This window comes from Ictidomys tridecemlineatus, unplaced genomic scaffold, assembly GCF_052094955.1.
Source record: "Ictidomys tridecemlineatus isolate mIctTri1 unplaced genomic scaffold, mIctTri1.hap1 Scaffold_222, whole genome shotgun sequence".
Lineage (NCBI taxonomy): Eukaryota > Metazoa > Chordata > Mammalia > Rodentia > Sciuridae > Ictidomys > Ictidomys tridecemlineatus.
This window is the reverse complement of record NW_027521915.1, coordinates 370,690-395,355: the sequence shown is the minus strand read 5'-3', so window position 1 is coordinate 395,355 and position 24,666 is coordinate 370,690. Positions and strand designations below refer to the sequence as shown.

Below are 24,666 nucleotides of genomic sequence, written 5' to 3'. Positions count from 1 at the left end.
CTTTTCTTTAAAAATCTGGCAACCTTAATGTTGGAAACCCAATCGCAAATCTCAGCCTGAAGTCGGTGACCGTGGCCACCTCCTGATCTTGGATATCAGGTTCTTAAGCTTATCATGAAAGGGAAAATAGGAAATCGTGACCCTTAGATCTGGTGAGCTCTCAGACACTGGAGAACACACCCTGGGGTTCTGTGGTTCTCAGGGTGATGCTGAGAAGCTCTTACGGGCTTCCCAAGGACCCTTCCCACCCTTACTCTCTTGATGCCAGGAAGAGTCTGACTTCAAGCTGCCATCTCTAGTTTTGCCAGCAGCTTCAGATCCTCACCAGATCCCGTTATAGAGGACACGGTGAAGATCTGATGCAGCGCTGTTGAGAGAGAAGGAGATGTCTCCTCTGCTTATAGACGGTGACAGGGGGAGAGGTCACCAAAGAGAACCCTGACAGGTGCTAACAACAGTCAGAACACATCAATCACCTTGAACCAATCTCTCTCTCTCTCTCTCTCTCTCTCTCTCTCTCTCTCTCTCTCTCTCTCTCTCTCTCTCCCTCCCTCTCTCCCTGAGGAGTCTTGCTATGTTGCTCAGGCTGGTCTTAAAATCGTGATCCTCCTTCCTTAGCCTCCTGAGTAGCTGAATTACCTTGAAGATCTTTGCAATCATAATGTTTGGTAAATAGCCTCAAACATAGAGTGCCATGATCCAGTTGCTCTCTCTTTTTTTTTTATGTTGAAAATACTAACTTTGTGGAGAAGTGTTTTGGCTTTCAAGAATTAAGATAACAATTGGCTCCATTATTACTTTTTTAGAAACCAGCAAGCACATGGGTGCTTCAGTGTATTTTTTTTTTTTTTCACTGCGGATTGAATCCAAGGACACTTAACCACTGGGCCACTTCCTAGCCCTTTTTACTTTTATTTTCAGACAGGGCCTCACTAAGTTGCTTAGGGCCTTGTTAAGTTGTGGAGGCTGGCTCTGGACTTTCGATCCTCTTGCCTCAGCCTCCTGAGTCACTCACATGACAGGTGTGAGCTTCAGCATACTTTTTAAGTCTTATTTTCTCTATTCATTGGTTTTATGAGAAGGAAGGTGAACAAAGTCTTATTTCACTTGGAAGGGTGAAACTTCTAAATAGAACTTATATTTATAAAATATCTTAAGGGAATAAAATTATTATTTATGTCCAAGAAGAAAAGAACTCTCTTATCTCAATCACCCAAGAGGGGATGTTTGTGATCAACCTCTGAACATTTGTCCAGACCAGTACTTCTCAAAGCATGGTCCCCAGCCCAGAGGCAGCTGTAATTTGTTAGGAATTCAGTTTGGGGATCTTACCCCCGACCTACCAGAGGGGAAATTCCAGTGTGTGGCCCAGAAATCTGTTCTAACAAGACTTACAGGGGATTCTGACATTAATTCAAATTTGAGGGCCCCAGGTATGGACATTGCTGAGAGTCGTGGTCCTCAACTTAGGTTCACATTAATATTTTTCTAGGGACTTAGAAAAATTCCTGATGCTCCAGGCTCACAGCCAAACCAGTTAAATCAAATTATCTGGGCAATAGGATTCAGTTTTGGAAGCTTCCCAGGAGATCCGACATGCAGAGGAGCGGTGCCTTCTATCCCGGCTGCTCTAGTGTGAACATGGGCCAGCAGCATCATCACCAGGAGGGGGGCTGGAAATGCAGCCCCCCAGGCCCTGCCTGGACATACTGAGCCTGAATCTGCATCCCCAGAAGCTGCCTAGGTTGGGCTGTTGTGTGGGCAGTGTTTGATTCTTTGTATGGTGGGAAGTGTCCTTATCAGCTTGTGTTGATCTACTGTATCCCTGTGATGTTCTTGACAAGTGATACTGACATCTTGTTTTTTTCTTTAACAGGACACAACAGACTATGTCGCCTATGTAGCTAAGGACCCTGTTAATTGCAGAGGTAAGCCATGCTTGACCCACAACATTGCTCATTTGTATACAGCCAGGCTTAACACTCGTACCAGATGTTCCTCATTAGCTCAGTTCCCTTTGCCAAAACGAACATGTGTCATATCACATTATGAAGGATAATTGAGATTTGCAAGGGTAGCAGCATCACCTGACTGAATTAAGAGATGCTGGACGTTGCTAAGCTTGAAACACAAACCTGTATCCTGATGGCTACGGTTCGCTACACCTGACTTCACACATTAGCAGCTCCCACCTGTGCTTCGATGGTGCCTTGGTTACACTTTGAAGACTCTATGCCTGCTGATCCTCCTGCCTAGTGTCAGCTCTCTGTGTATGCTCACTGATGATTCAGCCACCTGAGCCACCTCTGACTGTCCTACTCAGCTCACAGCCCAGTGTCCAAGCTCAGGGTGCTTCTCCTTATCCCACTTTAAGCTTCTAGGCTTACACAGGCTAGATGGGGTGGGTGTTCCTTTACAATACCAAGACCCATTGGATGATAACACACTTGGGGTGGTGGGGCTGACCTATGCTGTGGTATTCTTGATGGCTGGGCAGCTCCTGATGTGTTTATACCACAGCTGCAATAAAAAACTCATGGATGGCCACTCCCACCGCTGGTATTTATGACAATACAAACCACTTTCTTCCACTACCAGCTGGCCCCCCACATCCTCCCAGACCCTACCCCATGTACCAACTGCTGATTTGCCTGCTGGCTTGGCATCCTATTTAAATCCATAACCGAACACGTGTATTCTCTCCCATTTAAAAATTTCAATATGAATGAGATCTTAGCATTCTGTTTTTCCACCCTCCCTGCAACCTTTTATCTTGAAAATATTTTCAAGACAACCCTTATGGGTAGATTGATCCACAGTGTGGAGACCTGCTCCCTAGGGATTCCTGCAAGTGCCTTCTTTCTTAGGTGTGATGTTGTATGACTCATGACTCCTCCTAAAGAGGCATTTGCAGAGCAAATGCAAGGTTCTGTTTCTCTTGCAAACAGAACCTAACCTGGCTGTAAAACTTCTCATTTCTGTTAAGTGTGTGAGGATTATTTTCCACCTGGTCTTTTTCAACCCTGGGTTAATAAGCAGTGAATCAATGGGGGTTGTCTTTCCTTTGAATGGTTTCTTTAGATGGAAGATAACAAAACTTTACAACCAGTTTTTAGCTATTCTTCTCTCCTAGGCAAGCCTGACCATCCATCACCAAAAACTATCATTTTGGCTAGGTGGCAGAGAGGAGGACTTCTACAGATGAGGTCATACAGGTTCTAACCCAGACATCTTCCTATTTTCTAACTGTCACTTCTGAGCAGAGACGAGGTCATTATGAAATGTGGAGGACAGAAGAAAAGGGACCTTGGTGGTCTTGATGACCTCGGAATGGTCCCCATGATGGCTTCCTTGCCAACATGATGTTCTGGTCCACCATTTCTCGGGGGAAGCAGCCATTCAGTGGTGATTGCAGATGGCTAGCATCTGTTGCCGGTGAGCAGGGGCACACCCGTCAAGGTCAGGACTGTCACCCAGACAAGTTGAACACCAACCCACTTTGCTGATTCAGATGTTGATCTAGAGAGTCCAAGTTAGCTTCATGTCCATGTCCTTCTATGCTGAGTGGCGTCCCATGGCTTTTCCAGGTGGCTCTTCCATCTGACAAGGAAGTAGAGCTTCCTACATGGCAGTTCTGGGCTCCATAAGACCCGGAGTGGAAACTTCCAGTGCTCTGAAAGGCAGCTTCATTTCTGCTGTACTTCTGTTCAAAGCAACCACATGTAGCTCAGCTCCATGGAGAGTAGGACCATGCCCGTTGTTATGGTTGGATGTGAGGTGTCCCCCCAAATCTCCTGTGCTCATGGAGGAGGTAAATAATTAGATCATAAGAGTCACAGGTAATGGGTGCATTCATTCAGTTGATGGAGTGGTAATCTGAATGGGCTTCTAGGTGGTGATTGCAGGCAGGGGGGGCATGGCTGGTGGAAGTAGTGCCCTGGGAGCAGGCCCTGGGGAATTCTGTCCTGTCCCTCTGGATCCTTTTTGTTTCTCTCTCTGCTTTTCGGTGGCCACGAGGCAAGCAGCTTTCCTTCACTGCTCTCTCTGCCACCATATTCTGCCTCACCTAAGGCCAGAGCAAGGGATTTGGCCGACAATGGACCAAACCTCTGAAACCATGAGCCCAGATAAACTTCCTTCTCTAAGTGATTCTTGTCAGCCATCCCGGTCACGGTGACAAAAAGATAGCCAGCACACCTACCCTTTGAGGATAATCATATCCAGGAATTTCCAGCCACCATTATCTGTCATGCCTCTGTTTTGTACACACGGGAGGCAGTGTGGGTGGAGAGGGGAGCCTGGCTGAATCTCTGCGGCAACCTTGCCATGAACTTGACTGCAGAGCATCTGCCTCCGTCCCATCTGTGTCCACCCAGGATTTCCTCCTCCCAGGGAGCCAGGGAAGGGCCTTTTCCCAGCTCCTTCTATCTTTCCTCCCCTAGGCCAAGGTTTAATTTAGTATGAATGCCTCTCCCATTAACGATCAGATTAGTAAGAGTTCTAGAGGTGAAGTTCTGACGGAGGCTCTCAAGTAGCTAAGTCCTCCTTCAGATACTGTAGGACTGTGTGCTCCAGTGAGCCTTGAAGCCCTGTAGTTCCTTGGGCCCCAAGCATAGTCCTCACAACTGCCAGAGTTGTGACACATCGGGGTCTCTGCAAGTCTTCTGTTGAAACCTTACAGTAATAGGTTATTGTCCCTTGCTGCTATTACTGTTTGTTTCTATGATTATTCCTGCTTATGAATTTTTGCATGTCATTTTGGCTTCTCTAGAAGTATCTTAAATTTTTCAATTAGAGCATAATAATTATAAGTAATTATAGGATTTGTTGTGACATATTTGTACTTGTACATAATAAAATTTGATGAATTTCAATCCCCAATATCTTCCTTGGCCCTCCTTCCTCTCTTCTTCTGATTCCTTCCTCTATCCTAATGATCTTTTTTTTTCTATTTTCATGAGATCCTGCTTTTCCTTTATTCTCTTTCACTTATGCATATGAGAGAAAACATGACCCTCAAATTTTTGAGTCTGGTTTATTTTACATAACATGATTCTCTTCAGTTCCATCCACTTTTCTGAAAGTGACATAATTTTATTCTTCTTTATGGCTGAATAAAACTCTATCATGCATATATGTACCATGTTGGCTGTATCCATCCATTTGGTTCCAGACACCTAGGCTGGTTATATAACTTGACGATTGTGAATTAGGCTGCTATGACTTGAATTCTTTTAGATACGTGTATAGGAATGGTGTTATGGCTTAGATGTGAGGTGTCCTCAAAAACTCATATATGAGACTATGCAAGAATTTTCAGAGGTGAAATGATTAGATTGTGAGGCATAGCCTACTCAGTGGATTAACTGGTTGATAACTGTAGTCAGGAAGGATGTGGCTAGAGGAATGAATCACTAGGGTTCATATTTTGTCCCTGATGAGCAGAGTTCTCTCTGCTTCCTGGTTGCCAGAGTTGCTTCCCTCTGCCATACCCTTCTGCCACATATTCTGCCTTCCCTTGGGCCCAGAGCTATAGAGTTGGCTAATCATGGACTGAACTTAAATTTTCTTAAAAGAAAATAAACTTGGGCTGGGGATGTGGCTCAAGTGGTAGCATGCTCACCTGGCATGTGTGGGGTGCTGGGTTCGATCCTCAGCACCACATAAAAAAATAAAATAAAGATATTGTGTCCACTGAAAACTAAATATAAATATTAAAACTCTCTCTCTCTCTCTCTCTCTCTCTCTCTCTCTCTCTTAAAAAAAATAAGAAAATAACCTTTTCTTCCTGCTGTTCTTGTAAGGTATTTTGATCACAGCAATGAATAAGCTGACTGAAACAGAAATTGATATGGATAAGTGGGGTTGTCCTTATGACTAACCTGACCGTGTTGTTCAGAAGCCTTTGGAGCTGATTTGCAGGGGGGGAGGATTTTGAAAAGTACAGGTTACAAGCCGGAAAAGCTTTACAATGATGTAAGCAGAGATTAAGGAGTGATTCTGAAAGGAGCTCAAAAACCAGTAGGACTATGGACAGTAAAGAGGGGGCTCATGAGGTTTCAGAGAAGGAAGATGATATTGGAAATTGGACTAGAAGCCATTCTCATTACATTCCGACAAAGAAATTGTCTACGGTTTCCCATGTCCCAAAACTTTCTGTGAAGCTGAATTTAAAGGTGGTAGATGAATTAACCTGGTGGAGGAAATTTCAAGGTAGCACAGCATTCAGGGGATTATAGCAAAGTTTATTGTGATAATCAAGAGCATAAAGCAAATAATAAAGATTTGAAAAACTTGCAGTTTGACCAGAAAATTGTGAGTAAAAATGGAGCTTAGGAAGCTGTGGTGATTAAAGAGATTATAACCAATCAAGAGATGCTGAAGTATTTTACTCAGAGATAATAGAAAAGACGGCTTGAGGGCATCTCAGACATTTGCAAGACCATACCTATGTAAGGCTTGAAGGTGCAAATAGAAGGGAGGGGGAGCACTCTGCTTGTACAGAGAGTGTCTAGGAAGTTGTCTCTCTGAGCTCAGATGCCCAGGCATGTAAGGGCTACTGCAGCCATGGTCCCAGGAGGCTTGGCTACTGCTCAAGACGGCAGAAGACCTTGACATCAACCACCTGGTGCTGGTTCTGCAGGAATTCAGGACGCTGGAAAGAGGTGGTCATGGAGGCTTCACTGAGATTTCAGAGGAATGCCTGAGAGGCCAAGCGAAGAGCAGCAGGACTGGAATCCCAGCAGGCAGCCCCTGAGAGGGCAACTCATGGGAAGAAAGTAGAAGTTGCCGTGGAGACCTCCAAGATGAAGAGATGACAGTCACATGGAAAGCTGCAGGAATCAAGCAAAGAGAAGCCAAGAAAGAGGCCACATGGGTTGCCACCAACAAGGCTATAGGGCAGGTCTACACTGACCCTAAGGTGATGCCATTATCATGCCATGTACTGTAGATACTGGAGCTGTAGGAATTGTTCGTTCAGTTAAATTTCGATCTTTTGGTCCTGTCCCTTCTTTTTGTGCCCATATCTCTCTATTTTGGAACAGAACTAGGTACTCTGTGTCCTTATATTTTGGATGTCTGTAACTTTCTTTTGATTTTTACAGGGACTTACTTTGAGAGTTTGCCTTGAGTCTTGGTGGAGACTTTGAACTTGGACTTTTGGACAATCATAGAACTGTTAAGACTATGAGGGCTCTTGGAAGTTGACTAAATGTATTCTTCATTGTGAAATGGGCATGAATTCTGGGGCAGAATGTTATGGTTTAGATAAGAGGTGCTCATGTGTGAAATGCAAGAAAGCTTAGAGGGTAATGATTGGGTTATGAAAATCTTCAACCCATCAGTGCATTGATTCCCTGATAGGAATTTACCAGGTGGTAACTAGGCAGATAGGGTGTGACTGAAGGGTTACTGGGGGCATGCCTTGATGAACTTTGTCCTTGTTGAGCTTAGTTCTCTCTCTGCCTCCTGGTGCCATATCTTGAGCCACTTTCCTCTACCACACCCTTTACCATGATGTTCCACCTCATCTTGGTCCCCAAAGAATTGAGTCGGCCATCTGAGAGCCCCCAAATAAATCTTTCCACCCCTAAAATTGTTCTTATCAGATCTTTTGGTCACAGCAGAGAAAAGGGTGATTAAAATAGTCTGATTTTGGTCACTGTGGTTGAAAGACCTAGGGGGGAAATAAACCCCAACAATTTAGGGGAGGGAAAAAATTATTTTAGATTCCCAAGTTTCAGAGTTTAGTCCATGATTGGTCAACTTCATCACTCTGGGCCTGAAGTGAGGCAGAGCATCATGGTAGAAGGGTATGGCTGAGGGCTGGGAAACAGAAAGAGAATGAGGCACCAGAGAAAAAGGCCTGTCCCCAGTGACCTACTTCTTCCTTCCATACCCTTGCTGCCTACAGGTCTCTCCAAGTACAATAATTCCTTTAAATTACTAATCCATCAAATGGATTAATCTACTGATTTGGCTGTAGATATCATAATCTAATCACTTCACCTCTGCATGAGTTTTCAGGGGACATCTTACACCCACGATATTACTGGAGTGTTGCTTTGGAGATGTGACTAGTACATTAGGGACTTGAGAAAGAGCTCTCACTCTGAGACTGTCCTTTGGTAATCTAGGGACTCTACATCCTGAGTGACTCATTTAGATCACAAGATGATTCACAGTTTCCTCTTTCTTTTTGATTAGTGATTGACTGTACCCCTGTTTGCTGAACAAAATCTATGAGATCACGTGAAACACTATCAAACAGGTAAAGGGTTGTCTTTCTTTCTCTTCTGCACACACACACACACACACACACACACACACACACACACACACTCCACCCACAAAGCCTCACACATGATAGTGAGTGCTGTGCAGCTGAGCCATATCCCCAGCCCTTTGATATTACTCTTGTGCTCACGTCATTAGTATTTCTGGATCTTATTCAGAACTTGAAAAAAAAATCCAACAACTTAGAACTTACCTATGTTTCCATTTTGTTTTTTTTTTTGGGTGGGAGGGCACTGGGGATTGAACCCAGCGGTGCTTTCCCGAGTCACATCCCCAGCCCTTTTTATTTTGAAACAGGTTTTCATTAAGTTGTAAGGGCCTTCTTCAGTTGCTTGGGCTGGCCTCAAACTTGTGATTCTCCTGCCTCAGCCTCCAGATTTGCTTGACTTACAGATGTATACCATCATGCTTCACCATTTTTCCATTTTTTTTGTGTGAGAATGAGGCATCAGAATGAGGTGAAAAGACTGAATGGAAGTCTTCAACTTTGACTAAGTTATTAGTATAGCCCTGAATAGATTCACTGTTTTTCAGGAAATTGAAATTCTTTTTTCCCCTCTTATATTTAATTTTAAACTAAGACTTGTCAATATTTAAAATATATAAATTGATATTTTTTTTCACTGTACTGGAGGTTAAGCCTAACACTCTACCACTGAGCTACACCACAGCCCTTTCTAAATTTCATTTTGAGACAGGGTCTTACTAGGTTGCCCACGCTGCCTTGAAACCTGTAGCCTCAGCCTTCCGAGTAGCTAGGATTACAGGTGTGCACCACCACACATAGCTTTAATCTATTGATACAGTCAATAATCTTTTGATACAGTCCAAAGTTGACTATAACCAAATTAGTATACCTATCCCCTTTGTATGTGTGTATAGTGAGAACTTAATCTACGGCCTTAGAAATTCCAATCATGCAAACTGTCATCATTAACTCTAGTCACTGTACTATACGTTACCTCTCTAGACTGCTCATTCTATATAAGGTTACTATTTTTTGTGGACTATAGTTTTTTTCCCTTGGAGTGTCCTTACCTTGTTTTGATATTAGGGTGATACTGGCTTCATAGAATGAGTTTGAAAATGTCCCTCTCTATTTCATAAAATAATTTGAGGAGCATTGGCATTTTTTCTTTATTGATCTGGAAGAATTCTGCTGTATACTCATCTGGTCCTGAGATTTTCTTTGTTGGAAGATTTCTAATTACTGTTTTTAATGTTGTTGTTTGTTATCAGGGTGTTTAGTTTTTCTATATCCTCTTGGTTCAACTTTTGTATTTCATATGTGTCTAGAAATTTATTCATTTCTTCTAGATTTTCTAATTTATTGGAACGTAAGTTTTCAAAAATAGTTTCTAATGATCCTCTGGATTCATTCATGTCTGTTTTAATATTTCCTTTTACCTCTAATCTATTAATTTGACTCTTCTCCACCCACCCTTCTCTGTTAGTTTGAATAGAAGTTTATCAATCTTGCCCATATTTAAAAAAAAAAACAACTCTTTGTTGATTTTTTGCATTGTATTCTTATTCTCTATTTCATTAACTTTGGTTTTGGATTATATTTCTTCTCATTTTGGGAATGGTTCATTTTTGTTTTACTAAGATTGTGAGGTGATTTATTTGGGCATTTCTTATTTAGGCATTTATAGATATAAAATTTCCTCTTAAAATTGCTTTTACTGTGTATCAAAGATTTTGGTTTGATTCTAAGAATTATAAATTTTATCGTATTTATTGACTGACCCTGTCATCATTCAAAAGTTATTGAATCTTCATGTGTTTTTATATAGCTTCTATATTTTTTCTTGCTGTTCATTTCTAACTTTATTCTATTATAATGTTATAATATGCAATAAATGTTATCATCCTTTAGTATTTGTGATGACTTGTTTTGTGGCCCAAGATGGGATTGATCTATTTTGGATAAAGTTCCATGAGCAGCTGAAAAGAAAGTGTAGTCACCTATTTTTGGAAGGAATATTCTGTAGATGTTGTGAAATCCATACGATCTTCTGTAGCATTTTGCTGATTTTATGTCTGGGTGACCGATTGGTGAGAGGTGTATTGAAATAACTTTTTTTATTATACTGGGATTTGCCTGAGCCTTTTTGGTAAACAGCATTTGTTTTATAAATCAGGTGCACCTTATGTGTGGGGCCTTCTTGTTGGATTGTTCTCTTTACCGGTGTGTGCTGACCTTCTTTGTCTCTTCTAACTAATTTTGGTGTGAAGTCCACTTTGACAGATTGAGCAGCTACTCCTGCTTGCTTTCAGGCTTTATTTGCATAGATCTTTGTTTTTCCTTCTTATACTTTAAGCCTGTGGATGTCTATCGGCGAGATGTGTTTCTTGCAGACAACATACAGTTGGGTCTCATTTTTATTTTTTTAATGAAATCTGACAGTTCTTCTTTTAACTGAAGAACTGAAATTATTTACACACAGTGTTATTGTAGAGAGATAATGTATTCTGTCCTGTGATTTTTATTTCTTTTCAGTTTTTGCTTCAGTGCTAATTCTCATTTGCTTATCTATTCTTCTAATGAGATTTATTCTTTCCTGAGCTCTCTTGGTGTGTGGAATTCCTTTAAGTATGCTGGCTAAGAAGTCAGGAATTTCTTTACTTTATGTTTACCTTGGAAGGTTTTTATTTCTTCTTCGATTCTGAAGGATTGCTTTGCTGGATTATAGCAATCTTGGTTGGCAATCTTTTTCTTTTGGGACTCAAAATACATCAGTCCAAATCCTCCTGGATTTCAGGGTTTCTTCAGAGAAATCTGCTGTTAATCTGAGTAATTTTCCTTAAAATGTGACCTGGCCATCTCTCTTGTATCCTCTGACATTCTTCCTTTTTCTGGATTTTTATCATTGTAATTATAATGTGTCATCTGTCTTCTCTACTTAGGATTCCAAATGCTTCCAGCGAATTGATGTACGACTCATTCAAAGTTTAGGAAATATTCTGTTATTTCACTGAATATGATGTCAATGATAATAGCCTGTATTTCTACTGTTTCCTTTCTGCCAGTGAGTGTCGTTTGGTCATTTAATGTTGCTCCAGAGTTCTTATATATTCTGGTCCTAGTTTCTGTTTTAGTCAGCTCTGTGCTTCTATGACCAAAAGAACTGACAAGAAGAATTTAGAGAAAGAAAAGTTGATTTTGGCTCATAATTTCAGAGGTTCAGTCCTTGGTCGGCAAACTCCATAGCTCTGGGCCCAAGGCGATGCAGAACACTATGATGGAAAGATGTGGCAGAAGGAAGCAACCGGAAAACAGAGAGAGGGGAGGTCCACTCGCCAAGGACAACATATAAACTCCTAAGGCACACCCCAGTGACCTACCTCCTCCAGCCCCATCCCACCTGCCAGTAGTTCCCAATCAGTTAATCCATATGGGTGGGAAAATCCACCATTAGGTCACACCTCTTATAATCTAATCATTTTACTTCTGAAATTTCTTGCACTTTTTCACATGTGAGCTTTTTGAGCTCAGATCTAAACCAGAAAAGTTTTATTATTTTTGTCTTTAATGCTCTCTGAAAGTTCCCAAAGGACACCTTGTCCTCAAGCTGAGATTCTGTGTTTTCCTTGATAAAATATTTTAGAAACTTTCAATTGAGTTTTTTATTTGACTTATTGTGTCTTTCATTCCCAAGATTTCTGTTTTTTTTTTTTTTTTTTAAGGAATCTGTCTTCTTAGAGAAAGGCTCATTCAGATCCTGTTTTATTCCTCCCTTAATTTATTCCTTAGATCTTTTTAAAGTCGTTAATCATTTTAACAACTAATTTTTAAAGTACTTGGAGATTTCATCTACTTTAATACATGTGAATTCAGTTATTGGCGAGTTACGAACTTTTTGCATTGTATTTTTTCTGTTTTCTCATGTTTCTTCTTCTATATTGAGGTTTGCCCATGCCAGAGGATTCACACTGAGTTTACCAGGGTGGGGAGAAGTGACTTGTCTGTGCCTAGGGCCCTACTGGAGGGCCAGGTTAGTCATGCCTGGTGAGACTGCAGGTTTCAAACTGGGGTTTTAAAATGGGGTTGCTTAGGCTCAGGCCTAAGGCCATGCTTATACACATTTAAAGGAACAACATAAAACCAGATCAATGAATGGGATACCAGCCAGGATGAAATCTATCACGTCAACACAGAAGACAACAGTGGTTAAAAGGAAACGCTGACATTAAAGAACCTGAAGTGACCCCTGCACAGGACGTGACATGGAGGGGTCTCTGGCTGGGCCTTCCAGGGGGGATCACGCCAGACACTGGGAGGCAATGGTAGGCCCCAGGGTCTTGACTGGGTGACCTGCGTGTCTCTGGTGCAGAGGTGCGACCCTGGCCTCTGGCTCACTTCTGCTCCCAGTGCTGCCCAGTTCCTGGGCACAGGAAGTATTTCTAAAAGGCAGTTTCAGGCAATGACCTGAGTGATGACAGCCCTGCTTCCAGATCTTTCCCTGCTGGGAGGGCAATTTTGTGTCCTTTGGGAAATGTTCTGTCCCCACAGTTGCAGGAATCATGCCCCGCCCTTCTCCAGGGGCAGTTGAGGTGGCTCTGAATGTCCTGTGATGAATCCTGCCGCTTGACTGGACAGTGTGAGCTGTGCCAGACGGCAGCTGGTGTGCTTGGGCTGGTGTCCATCTAAACCTCCCTTTTCAAAGGTCCTGTTGCCACCCAGCTCCTGCCGGGCTGCACACCTGCGACCACAGGGAAGTCTGTATTTCTGCAAATCTTTAGGATGGTCTGGGGGAGCCTCCCGGCCCCATGCAGCAGCCCCAGGCCTGGCACTGAGGGAGTCGATTTCTCTAAGAGACCATCACTCCGGGGCCTCGCTGACTCCTGAGTGGAATCCCCCACTTTCCTCTGTTTCCCGTCTCCTGGAGCCACGCACAGGACTCTTGTCTCTCAGGGAGCCTCCCAGGTGGCCTGGCTGCTGTGGATTCCATTGCCCAGCCAACCACAGGGGCAAGGTTTTGAGAGGAAGGAAATAGAAGTTTTGTTGATTTGTTAGCAAACGAGAACACACAGAAACTCCTGCCCTGGGGCTGGATTCTAACTACTGGGGGTGGTGTTGGGGGACAGGGGGCTAAACTCCAGATGCCCCTGTGAGGAGTCCTAGTTGAGATTCAGGTGGTAGCTTTGAGGGGGCACATCTGCATCCTAGAGCCCCAGCTCCCAAGTCTGGATCCCTTCCTTCCTGAGGTCAGCGAGCAGGACGGACAACTAGGCCGAGTCCAGGAAGAATGGTGATCTTGCTGCTTTCGAGGTTAGGGACAGGGAGTGGGAGAAGAGAAGGAGAAATGTCAGCTTTAAAATAAGCCACTGATGGCCGAGCAGCAAGGTTTATATTTAAAGCATAAAGCAGATGCCTGTTCTGTGACTTTTCTACCATTTTTTCACCGTCTTCATCTGGAAGTATTTCTAATGAGCATTCATAGTTATCTCCCTGGTTTCAAGACTCCCCAGTTACTACAGTTAATCTGGTGGAAGGGGAAAAGGTCTCTCTTCCTAGTCACCAAGTCCAATGGGAACCACCACCATCAAGATCTCCAGGAGGTAAGGGTCCCCTGGAGGTTGGGGAGGGGGAGTTGAAAACCAGGACCCATGGGGGGCCCAGGCAGTGACATGCGCAGAGGAGAGATGAAACTCCCAAGAGATTTGGCTTTGCTGGGTTCTAATGAACCATTTTCTTTCTAAAATTTATGTTTTAAAGTTTTACTTAATTTTAATTGACACATAACTATTCATGAGGTACAGTGGGAGGTTTTGCATACTCCTATACAATGGGTAATGATCAAATCAGAGTAATTAGCATTTCTGTTATCACTGACATTTATCATTTCCTTTTCCTTATGATGAGGATATTAGAAGTTCTCTCAGTTATTTGAAATATCTAGTTTATTGTTCACTGTACTCACCCTATTGGGCAATAGCACAACAGAACTTATTCCTTCCAACTAAGTTTTGTACCTGTTGACCAGTCTTTCCTCGTCGTCTTCTCCTCCACACCCTTTTCCCCCACATCCTCGCCAACATTTATTGTTGCCTGTATTCTTGATGATTGCCATTCTGACTAGGGTGAGATGAAATCTTAAAGTAGTTTTGATTTGCATTTCTCTAATTGCTAGTAATGTTGAACATTTTTTCATATATTTGTTGATCGCTTGTATTTCTTCAGACATATCATCTTAATTAGAACAGGAACTCTGTGTTGTTTCTTGCTCCATCCCCAGATCCTAGGGTAGGGTCTAGAGCATGCTAGATGCTTGGTAAATGTCTATGGAATGACATCTTCAGTAACTACTTTGGACACACCATTTTGTGCTCCAATGCAAGAATTTTCCTAGGATATGCATACCACTAAGGCTGAATTACCATGTCTTTGTTCATCCTCAGCTTTTCTGAAACTATTATCCCACAAGTGACAGAGAAGGACTCCTTTGATTTAACAATTGACCCTTTCAGACTTTTAAATCCCTGCCAGCCTGATGGGTGTAAATGCTATCTCCTTGTAGTTTTAATCTGGTCCTCTGGTGCTAGGACACATGTTAAGTGACTACTAACATGCTAGCTTAATTTTTAAATTTCTTACCTATCTTGGATCAAAAACTTTGAACAATGAGCAGCATATGAATATATAAAAGGAACAGACTATGGTTGGCTGATAAACCTGCTAGGGTTTGAGCAATCTCCTTTGCTCTGCTGAGAATCCATTGGACTTTGATGCTCTATGTAAGTGGGGAGCTCTCAGCCCAATGAAAGGAAGAGAGAGTAACTACTGTTTAGCAGGATATTTTAGTCAGCTTTTCATTGCTGGGACCAAAAGTCCTGACGAGAACAACTTAGAAGAGGAAAGTTGATTTTGGCTCATGGATTCAGAGGTTTAGTCCGTGGTTGACTGAATTCATTGTTCTGGGTCCAAGGTGAGGCAGAGCACCACGAGAGGAGGAAAGCATCTCAGGGCACGGCGTGCAGGGAGCAGAGAGAGCTGGAGGGCCTCTTAGCTAAGGTGCTGTTACAGACACTGCGGCCTCCGTCAGGCTGAGTTAAGGGGCTTCAGGAAATGGACTCAAACCTCGCATTAACTAGGTTGAAAACATTTTTGTTCCGACTTTTTAAATCAGTGGATAGCACTGTGTGATTCTATCCTGTTGTACCCTAACACTGAAGTCCGCTAGGCCTTCTATATCCATGGACTCTACATCTTTGGATTTGCCGATGGAAAATATTTAGAATAACAATACAACAGTAAAAATAGTACACATAAAAATAGAATATAACAACTATTTGCATAGCATTTACATTGTATTAGCTACTTTAAGTCATCTCAAAGTGATTTCGAAGCATAGGGAGAATGTGTGTAGGTTGTGTGCAAATATATGCCATTTTGTATGGGGAATTGACATCCTCAGATTTTAGTATCCTCAGGAGATCCTGGAATCAATGCCCCACATATTCTAAGGGAAGACTATAGATATTTATTATGGAATGGTTAAATCTAGCTAATTAACCAATGCATTACCCTCACATAGTTTTACTTTTTTGATAGCAACCGTTTTCTTTTTTACATTTTCAATAACACACTATTTTGTTATCAACTATAGTCATCTTGCTGTACAATTGGTCTCTGGAAATTTATTCTCCTTTCTCACTGTAATTATATATCCTTGATCCAACATCTCTTCATCCATCCTCTACCCGAACACCCTCTTGTGATATCTACCATTCTACTCTCTGCTCCCATGAGATCAATTGTTTAATTTTTTTAAGAGAGAGAGAAAGAGAAGAGAGAGAGAGGATTTTTTTTTTAATATTTATTTTTCAGTTTTCAGTGGACACAACATCTGTTTTATTTTATGAGGTGCTGAGGATCGAACCCAGCGCCCTGCACATGCCAGGCGAGCACCTTACTGCTTGAGCCACATCTCCAGCCCAAGAGATCAACTGTTTAAAAATTAAATCTATAGATTTCATGCAATCCTTATCAAAATACCAATGAAATTTACAGAAGTAAAAAAGAGCAATCCTAAAATTTGTATGGGATCACAAAAGACCCTGAATAACCAAAGCAATCTTGAGCAAAAGGAACAAAGCAGCCCACTACCTGACTTCAAATTATGCTGCAAAGTTGCACTAAGAAAGCAGAGTTTGAGCATAAAACAGACACACAGACTCATGGAACAGGGTAGAAATCCCAGAAATAAATCCATGCATTCACAGCTAGTGGATTATCCATAAAGGTACCAAAAACACATGCTGGGGAAAAAGGATAGTCTATTCAAAAGTTGTCATTGGAAAATCTGGGTATCCACATGCAGAAGAATACAACTAGATGCTGTCTCTCAAGTCAACTAAAATGGCTTAAATACATAATTGTAAGACCCCAAACTATGAAACTTTTAGAAGAAAATAGGGGAAATGCTTCATGACATTGGTCTGGGCAAGTATATTTTGGGGTCAGAACTCAAAAGCATAGTTAACAAAAAATAAGATCTGGCAAATGGGATTATATCAAACTATTAACTAATTTTTTTAACTGAACTAAACTTCTCAGAGAGAAACCATAAGTCAAGGGTTATAATGACAATAAGAACTTAGGCAAACAGGAAAGAAATAGCAAAGCTGGTAAGATTGACTTCCAGTTTGGACACTTTGGTGTCATTTCAAAGTAAAATCAATAATCAGAAAAGATAAGAAATCAACTCCTCCAAATTAAAAATTGTTTTAAAAAGTGCCTCAAAGATGGAAAGATAAATTTTCTAACCATTGACATTCACAGAAGTAAAAAAAGAGACTCCTGTTGGCCAGTGAGCTCCACCAGTAAGTAAATGACTCTCTGCTGGCTGTCAATGCCATCCAAAGGACCAGTTCCCCAGAAGTGACCGAGTGGACCATGCTTTCATCTTGCCGGTCCTCTGACCCATGTTTCTCCTTCTCCATCATTTCACCTCTTCATTCTGGGCACATTGCTCCGGGTCTCTCTCATCATCCTCCTTGCTTGGGAACTGTGCCTTTGGCTGCCATGTCCTCATGGACATGTGAAGCCCCACACTGCTACCCAGGTCTGATGGCCACCTTTTGGGGGGACTCATCTTTTGATGATCATGCCAGATCCTCTTGGATGTGGCTTCGGCTAAAGACCGGCAAAGCTCTCAGAGAAGATACCAGGCTCCCAAGACGACATCCAGGGTTCCTTTGGGGTGTGTGGAGTGAGCTTCTGGGACACATAAAGGCCACTTTACAAAAGGAATCCTCAGACCAAGCAGCGGATGATGTTGTTTCCTCCATTCCTTGGGGGCCATGCCAGACCGAGTCCTGATTTAATTCCTGTGAATAGTGATGGTGATCGTGAGCTCATGTGCCGGCTCACTGTCTGTAGGCCGTGCTACCCTCTGTCACTTAGACTGCAGGGCCTGGTCCTCACCCTGCAAGGGCACTGGCACCTAGGCCCTTGCACTGCTCCAGGCTGCCTGGCCTTAGGGGACAGCACACCCTTTACAGCCTTCATGTTTTCAGGTGTGTAGGAGTTTGGTCAAGATGAGATGCGAGTGGCCGGCCCTGAACAAGCCTCATTCTCTCTTCTCCATTTCAGATGTTAGCGGTGGCTTCTCTCCTTTAAAAAATAGACTCTATCTTATGACCCCTTTCCTCTCTTATTCTATGGTTCTCTAAAGTTCCAGGCCATGCCGTTGGCTGGTGCTGATGTGGAACAGTAGGGGCCAGTAAGTGTGGCTGGAAGCCCGCAGATAGGCTGGGGGGAACCCGGTCAGGCTGGATTTTGCTTCTTCAAGTCTGAACCTCCACTTCCTTTTGAGCTTGAGGCTTGCATTTGTATTCCTTGGTGACTTGTGCCACTGTGATCCTTGCTTAATAGGGGCTTGCTTTGTGACTATCCAGGACTATGCTAATAATAATACCCACAATAAAATCCGATGATATCACGAATCAACATGTAAATGGTATCTAGCACACCTCCACCTTTTTACACAAATTCTTTGCCTGTTGCTGAAATAGGACTGCTCTATCTATGTGATGGGTTACGCTGCAATCCAAAGCAATGGTGTGCTCGCTGCATTCTTCCCCCCAAATACTGTCCCTGTGTCCACCTGTAGTCTGGGGGATTAGCAGACTGAGGGTCCAGGGCTGTCCTGTGGGTGAACCGCCAGTATCTGGCTGGCTCTGGGCAGATGCGCGTGGAGGTGGTGGGGGTCTCTGCCCCCTTTTGGTCTACACGAGGCTTTTTTCTGGCGTGTCCTGGTTTCTCTGGCAAGGTGGGTGCAGTTCCATGTCTCCCTAGTCACTGCCGCCCCTCAGGAATGACTACCAAGCTCCTTGCTGGGGGATCCATGGGCTTCTGGAGGAAGCCTCCTTGGCAATACGTGGTGGCTATTGGCAAGAGAGAGACGGAGCGTTGATGGGCATCTGTCACTCTTCTCCAGGAGAATCCCTTTCTCCCATTTGTCCCCAGGCTGTGTGCTGTGCTTGTCCAAAGACAAAATCACAACACATTTAGTCATCGATCTCACTTATTTGTGATTCATGAATTGGGGAACTCCCCTTCTAAAACTAGAGAGCTCCCACAGGGCCAAGTAGAACGGTGGGTTTTGTCAAGTGGACACAAGGAGACAGAACGATTTAAAAAACCAGCCTGATTGGTCAAGATCAGGTCACTTATTTTTTAACTTTTTTGGGGTGGTGGGAAGGTCAGGGCTGAAGCAGAGGGCCTTTCTTATTATACTGGCTCCTGTTTTCTGGAGAAACTGGTCTATTTGGGGATCTGTCCGCTTCCTTCAAGTTTCCATATGGTAATGGGGCAGTTGTAAAGAGGGACTCCATGTTGGTCTGGTCTGGTCTGTTGGGACACGTGCAGGAGCTCAGGGCAAACAATGGCCTTGGTCATTTTGTCTAGCACGTTGCTCCTGGTGACAGGCCCGCAGAGTCTGGAGGTCTCACATCGGGACACACTGTCCTGGTGCGGAGGCTGTCCTGCTGGTACCTGCCCTCGAACCATTGAAAGCCCTCTCAGGTCGCTGCCCCACCTCTGGGCACTGTTCTGGCCACCAGCTCCCTAACTTCTATCTCTTCTTCCTCACAAGCTGCCTTCCTGAGAATCTGCCTGAAAATCCAGTCCCAGTTTCGTGTGGGACGTGGCTTGCACGTTCTGGGGACGGGCACACTGGCTGATACCTCTTGACCACCATTCCAAGAAGTTGTGCTTCCCACTCTTTCCAGCGACTGCCTTTTGTTGTCTACATTGTACTCCCACTGAAAAGTCGCGGAATCACTGTCTCCAGGTTCACTTAACAGCTCTCAGTTTAAATCCACTGCTCACAGCCCATGGGCACTTCATGGGACTCCGTTGCTGCAAGACCAGGCTCTAGGCTGTGCTGAGGTCTCCTTCCAAATGCCGTTTCCCTAACAAGGTTAGAATTGACGGTCTGGAGACTGAAGATATTGAAGCACCACCAATTTGGACTTAAAAGTCCTTTCTTTAAAAATAGAACCTATAATTTTGCAGACAGCGGGTTCTTAAAAAAAAAAAATGAATGCCTTCCACCATAGCTGTGGGATCTCCCCAGAGATGATGATGGAGTCATTTCTGCCGAGACGCATGATGAAGAAAGAAGAAACCCCCTTTCCTCTCTGACCCCAAGAAGGAGCTCTTGGTTGAGGAGCTGGGGAGCTCCCGCATCGGTCTCTAATTGTCTGTGTCTCCTTCTCTCTCAGCTTGTCACATTCTAGAATGCTGTGACAGACTGGCCCAAGACGTCATTGGCTCCATTGGCCAAGCCTTTGAGCTCCGGTTTAAGCAGTACCTGCAGTGTCCTCCAAGATCCCTGCTCTCCAGGACCGGTGAGTAGTGCTGCCACACCACTTGCTGAAGCCCCTCTCTCTGTCCCCAAGCCACACTCTGGTCACACCCAGTTCATCCCAGGGCTTCCTGGGCTCAGAGACACCTGCTCATGTTGGGCTCAGGCACAGGAAGTCACAGATGGAAGGCAACATATGGGTGATGCTTCAAATGTGTAGAAAATATTTTCTTGAAACTATAGTGATAGTAACCAAGGTTACCAAAAAGCAACTTCATTGTGATATTTTGTTCTGTTTCTTGTGCGACCTTGTGATTTTTCCATATGTCACCTCCTTAGGTCTGTGCAATCACAGATCCTAAACGTCCCGTTGTCCTCGTTATTACAATTAGCCAGCATCCTGCTGCAAGGAGCACCTACTGGCTGCCAGCTTCCCTTCTGCTTTATTGTCCTTTGTGACCTTTATTGTCCTTTGGAGTCCTTTGACTGCTGTGTGGCCTTGGGCAAGTTCCTTGAACTCTCTGAGTCTAGGAGCTTCATCTATAAAATAGAGAGATTGGCTTCAGTGTTCCGTGAAACAGTGACTGTCAACAGTACTTAGGAGAGACTGAGCTCACTATAAATGGTGGTCAGCATCTACTCTTGGGCTTCTTTGGGACAGAAGAATCTTCCATGCAGCATAATGCATTAAAAGCCATAATACAAGGCATATGGGTCATTCAGTATTCTGCCCTTCACCCTGTCCTGGATCGACACGCATAACGAAAATTTATAATGGCGCATTCACAGTTTCTCCTATAGGTGCAAAACTTCACTCTGGGCTGTAGCCATAGGTCAGTGTCTGTCTTCAGTCCACTATTATGAAGGCCCACTTAATCTCCCTTCTCCTCTTGACCTCTCTGGAAAGAGACTTTTAATCTGTTTCCTTATTCCCTGGAAAATTCCCTTTAAGACCTTCATTGGGGAGCCACTGTGAAAAGCCCACCTTCTTGAGGTTGATAGAAGGTTCAGCCTGCTGCACCCAGGACAGGTCTCTAAGGGGAGGTAAGGGGAGGAAGTCCAGTGGCCTGGGTACCCTGGTCGGAGAACAAGTCAACAGACTTTTTTTTTTTCTTTTTACATGGTGGACATAGTGGTTAAAGAATCCATCAGTATGTGTGTGTGACCAGGATAAATCTTGAAGAAATTGAAAATGAGTGTGAGTGTTTACTTTTCACCACGTGTTTTGAAAATACATAAGCAACTGTGCATAGAGTTTATGGATAGGTACACATGTGTAAGGAGTATCCAAAACATATCAGAATACTACACATCTGCGGCAGGGTATCTGCGGATGGGTGGGGGTGATGGGTTGGTTTCAAATGTACTTGTCAAACGTATTTTTTAAACATATTTTTGCCCTAACATTTAATAATAAAATGTCTCAATATTACACGAAGACTTTTAGAGTGAATACCCATCTATCCAGCATTTAGTTTCTACCACTAACACATTATTAACATATCTACCATCCGAGTGGGATACATTCCCTCCCTCCTTCCCTCTCTTCCTTTCCTCTCCCTCCTTTCCTTTCTATTTTCTTTTCTTCATTTATGTATTTATTTTATTTCTTGAGTTCCTAGAGGAACTTTTAGCCCCCCCCCCCAAAGAAAGGTAGCATAAAACATAGCTGAATGGTCTAACATTTGATTAATCTCAGGGGTGGATGCCTGGGTATCTTTAAGACTGATTATTAAGGCTTTCTGTATTTTAAAAAATGTTCTGTATTTGTAAAAGTCAGATAAAACGATTTGTACAAACTTGGGTAGAGAGGAGTTAATTTAACTGTTCTGCTTCTCTGGCATCAGATTGAAGGTATGATGTCCTGAGAATGTGACTAAGCGTCCTATTTAAGTCTGAAGGTCTTTGGGAGGAAAGAAAAGGAAGTAGACAGAATCTTAACCTTTGAGAAAAACTTCAGATGTAAATACTAATGAAAGTTCCAGAACAGAACATCACAGGGGCCTTTGCTATAGCTTGGTGCTGCGGGTGCTTGTCCTGCTGAGCATCTCGCCTTCAAGGGCGGTGCTCAGTGCGTTCACTGCGCAGGCTCCAGGAGGGCGGATCAAGTAGAGTCCCTGGGACCAGCTCCACCTGTTGCTGGATCAGCCTGGTTCTGGGAAACAAGCGTGCTTCCTCCACCTGCCCTGTCCTCCTGACCCGCTCCAGCCTCTGGAGACCTACACTGTGGAGAACACTGCAGGCATTCTTCCTGCGGTGCCAGGGTCCCAGAAGTCAGCATTGCAGGCGCTTCTGTGTGGGGGAGTTTTCTTTGGTTCCCCCCACCCTCCTCCTCCTCCTCTTCCTCCTCCTCCTCCCCCCCCTCCTCCTCCTCCCCCCCTCCTCCTCCTCCTCCTCCTCATACCCCCCTCCCCCTCCTCCTCCTCCTCCCCCCCTTCGTCTCACTTCTTTCCACATAGGGAAGTATTTGCTAGAAGCGGGAGGGTTTGGTACAGTGTTTCCCACATTGCGGGGGTGGAGATGGGTGGGTGAGGGTCTCCCGAGCTGCACAGGAGTCCTAGCGTTCCCAGTTCTTGGAGCCAGGATTCCCCTCCCCTTCTCTCCCTGCTGGTGAGGGGAATGACTTATTCCTGGGTCATTTTTGCTCATTGTGTTCATTGATGGTGACCTGGATTCGTCGCCCTTCTTTAACTGAAAATAAAAACAAGGACATTTAAATGAACGGTGGCTCGGGTTGTGGACTGATTTTCCTGAGCGCATCTCAGCCCCACGCCAGAGAAGACAGCGAATGCAGTGCAGCCAACGCTCCGCAGATCACGGTTGTACTTTAGAAATGGATGTCTCCTGGTTTCAGAGATTTCCATTCCTCCTCACTGGGCCCCATCACAGGGGGCTCAAAGCTCTCGCCCAGAGGCAAAGAGAGAGACAGGGAGCAAGAGAAAGGAGGGACAGGGGACCAGGTACAGCCTTCAGGTGCCATTGGAGGACCCAGATCCTTCAAGTCGGCCCTACCCGCTAAGTTCTCACCACGTGTCAGGGGACCATGAAACCAGGAATCCATCCACAGATCAATCCATTAATGAGATTTGAGCTACCCTAGTGCAAGTTAAGTGGTCTCCACTGGGATTTCCATTTTCATTTGACTGATGACTAATGATGTCAAACCTCTGTTCATGTATGTATTGGTCATATGTATGTCTTCTTTGGAGAAAGTTCTGCTCAAATCTTTAGTCCATTTTTAAGGTTAGGATACTTATCTTTTTATTGTTGAATTGTGGGAGTTCTTTATATATTCTGGATATAGGCTTTTTTAAAAAATATATATATATGATTACCAAATATTTTCTCTAGTTTTGTGGGTTGCGTTTCTTTCAAGATGTCTTGTAATTTGCAGCATATAAATAGTGTACTTGTTTTAGTAATTTCCCCTTAAATAACTTATTCCTTTTGATGCTATAATAAATGGAGTTCTTCATTAATTTTATTTTTGTTTATTTCCCATTTTTAATGTATAACATACACTTGATTTTTGTACATTTATCTTGTATCTATCAACCTTGCTCAACTCATTTATTACTGATAATAACTTTTTTATGAATACCTTGGGATTTTCTATTGAGAAGATAAAGTCATCTGCAAAGAGAGGTAGCTAGCTTCCTTCCTTCCTTCCTTCCTTCCTTCCTTCCTTCCTTCCTTCCTTCCTTCCTTCCTTCCTTCCTCTTATTTCTTTTTCTTATCTTTCTTCTCTGGCTAGAATCTTCAAGACAATGAATAGAGCAGGCAAGAGGGGACATTCTTGTAATGCTCCTGCTCTAAGGGAAAGTAGCTAGTCTTTCATCATTAGTTGTGATGTGAGCTGTGGTCTTTTCATAGATGTGTTTAATGGAAATGACTTTCAATTCCAAGTGTTTTATTATTATTTTAGTGTTTTATTATGCAAATGTGTTGGATATTTTCTTTTTTTCTGTGATATTAATACTATCTGGTATTTATTTTTTATTCTATTGATATGGTATATTACAGCCGCTGACTTTTTTTTTTAATGTTGATCCAAACTTGCATTCTTGAGATAAATCCCATTTTGTCATGGTGTACAATTCTTTTTACATGTTGTTGAATTTGGCTTGTTAGGAATAATTTAGTATTTTTCATCCATGTTCAGAAGGGATATTGATATAGATTTTTTTCCTTGTGATGTCTTTGTCTAGTTTTGGAATCAGGGTACTATTGACCTCATAGATTGAGTTTGGAGATGTTGCCTCCTTGCCTATTTTTAACAAGAGTTTTTGAAGAACTGCTGTTAATTTTACTTTAAATGTTTATTGGAATTCATTAGGAAGCAATATGTTCCCAGGCTTTTCTTGGAGGGTAAACTTTTTGATACAAATTCAATCTTGTTATTTATTACTTATTCAGAGTTTCTATTTCTTCTTGAGTCAGTTTTAATAGTTTGCAATTTTCTATCTGCAAAATTGTTGGCATCAATTATTCATCATTTCTCGTATAATCCTTTTTATTTTTGTATGGTTGATAGTATTATCTTCTCTTT

General features: G+C 43.0%; 1 protein-coding gene across 1 annotated transcript in view; it reads left to right on the top strand.

Moving 5' to 3' along the window:
• LOC101975466 (SHC-transforming protein 3) overlaps positions 1 to 24,666 on the top strand; it is an 84,410-nt gene that overhangs the window by 8,651 nt on the left and 51,093 nt on the right. Inside the window, 3 exon segments of the mRNA XM_078036164.1 lie at positions 1,877 to 1,928; positions 20,035 to 20,133; positions 20,136 to 20,160. Coding sequence (XP_077892290.1) covers positions 1,877 to 1,928; positions 20,035 to 20,133; positions 20,136 to 20,160 — 176 coding nt within the window.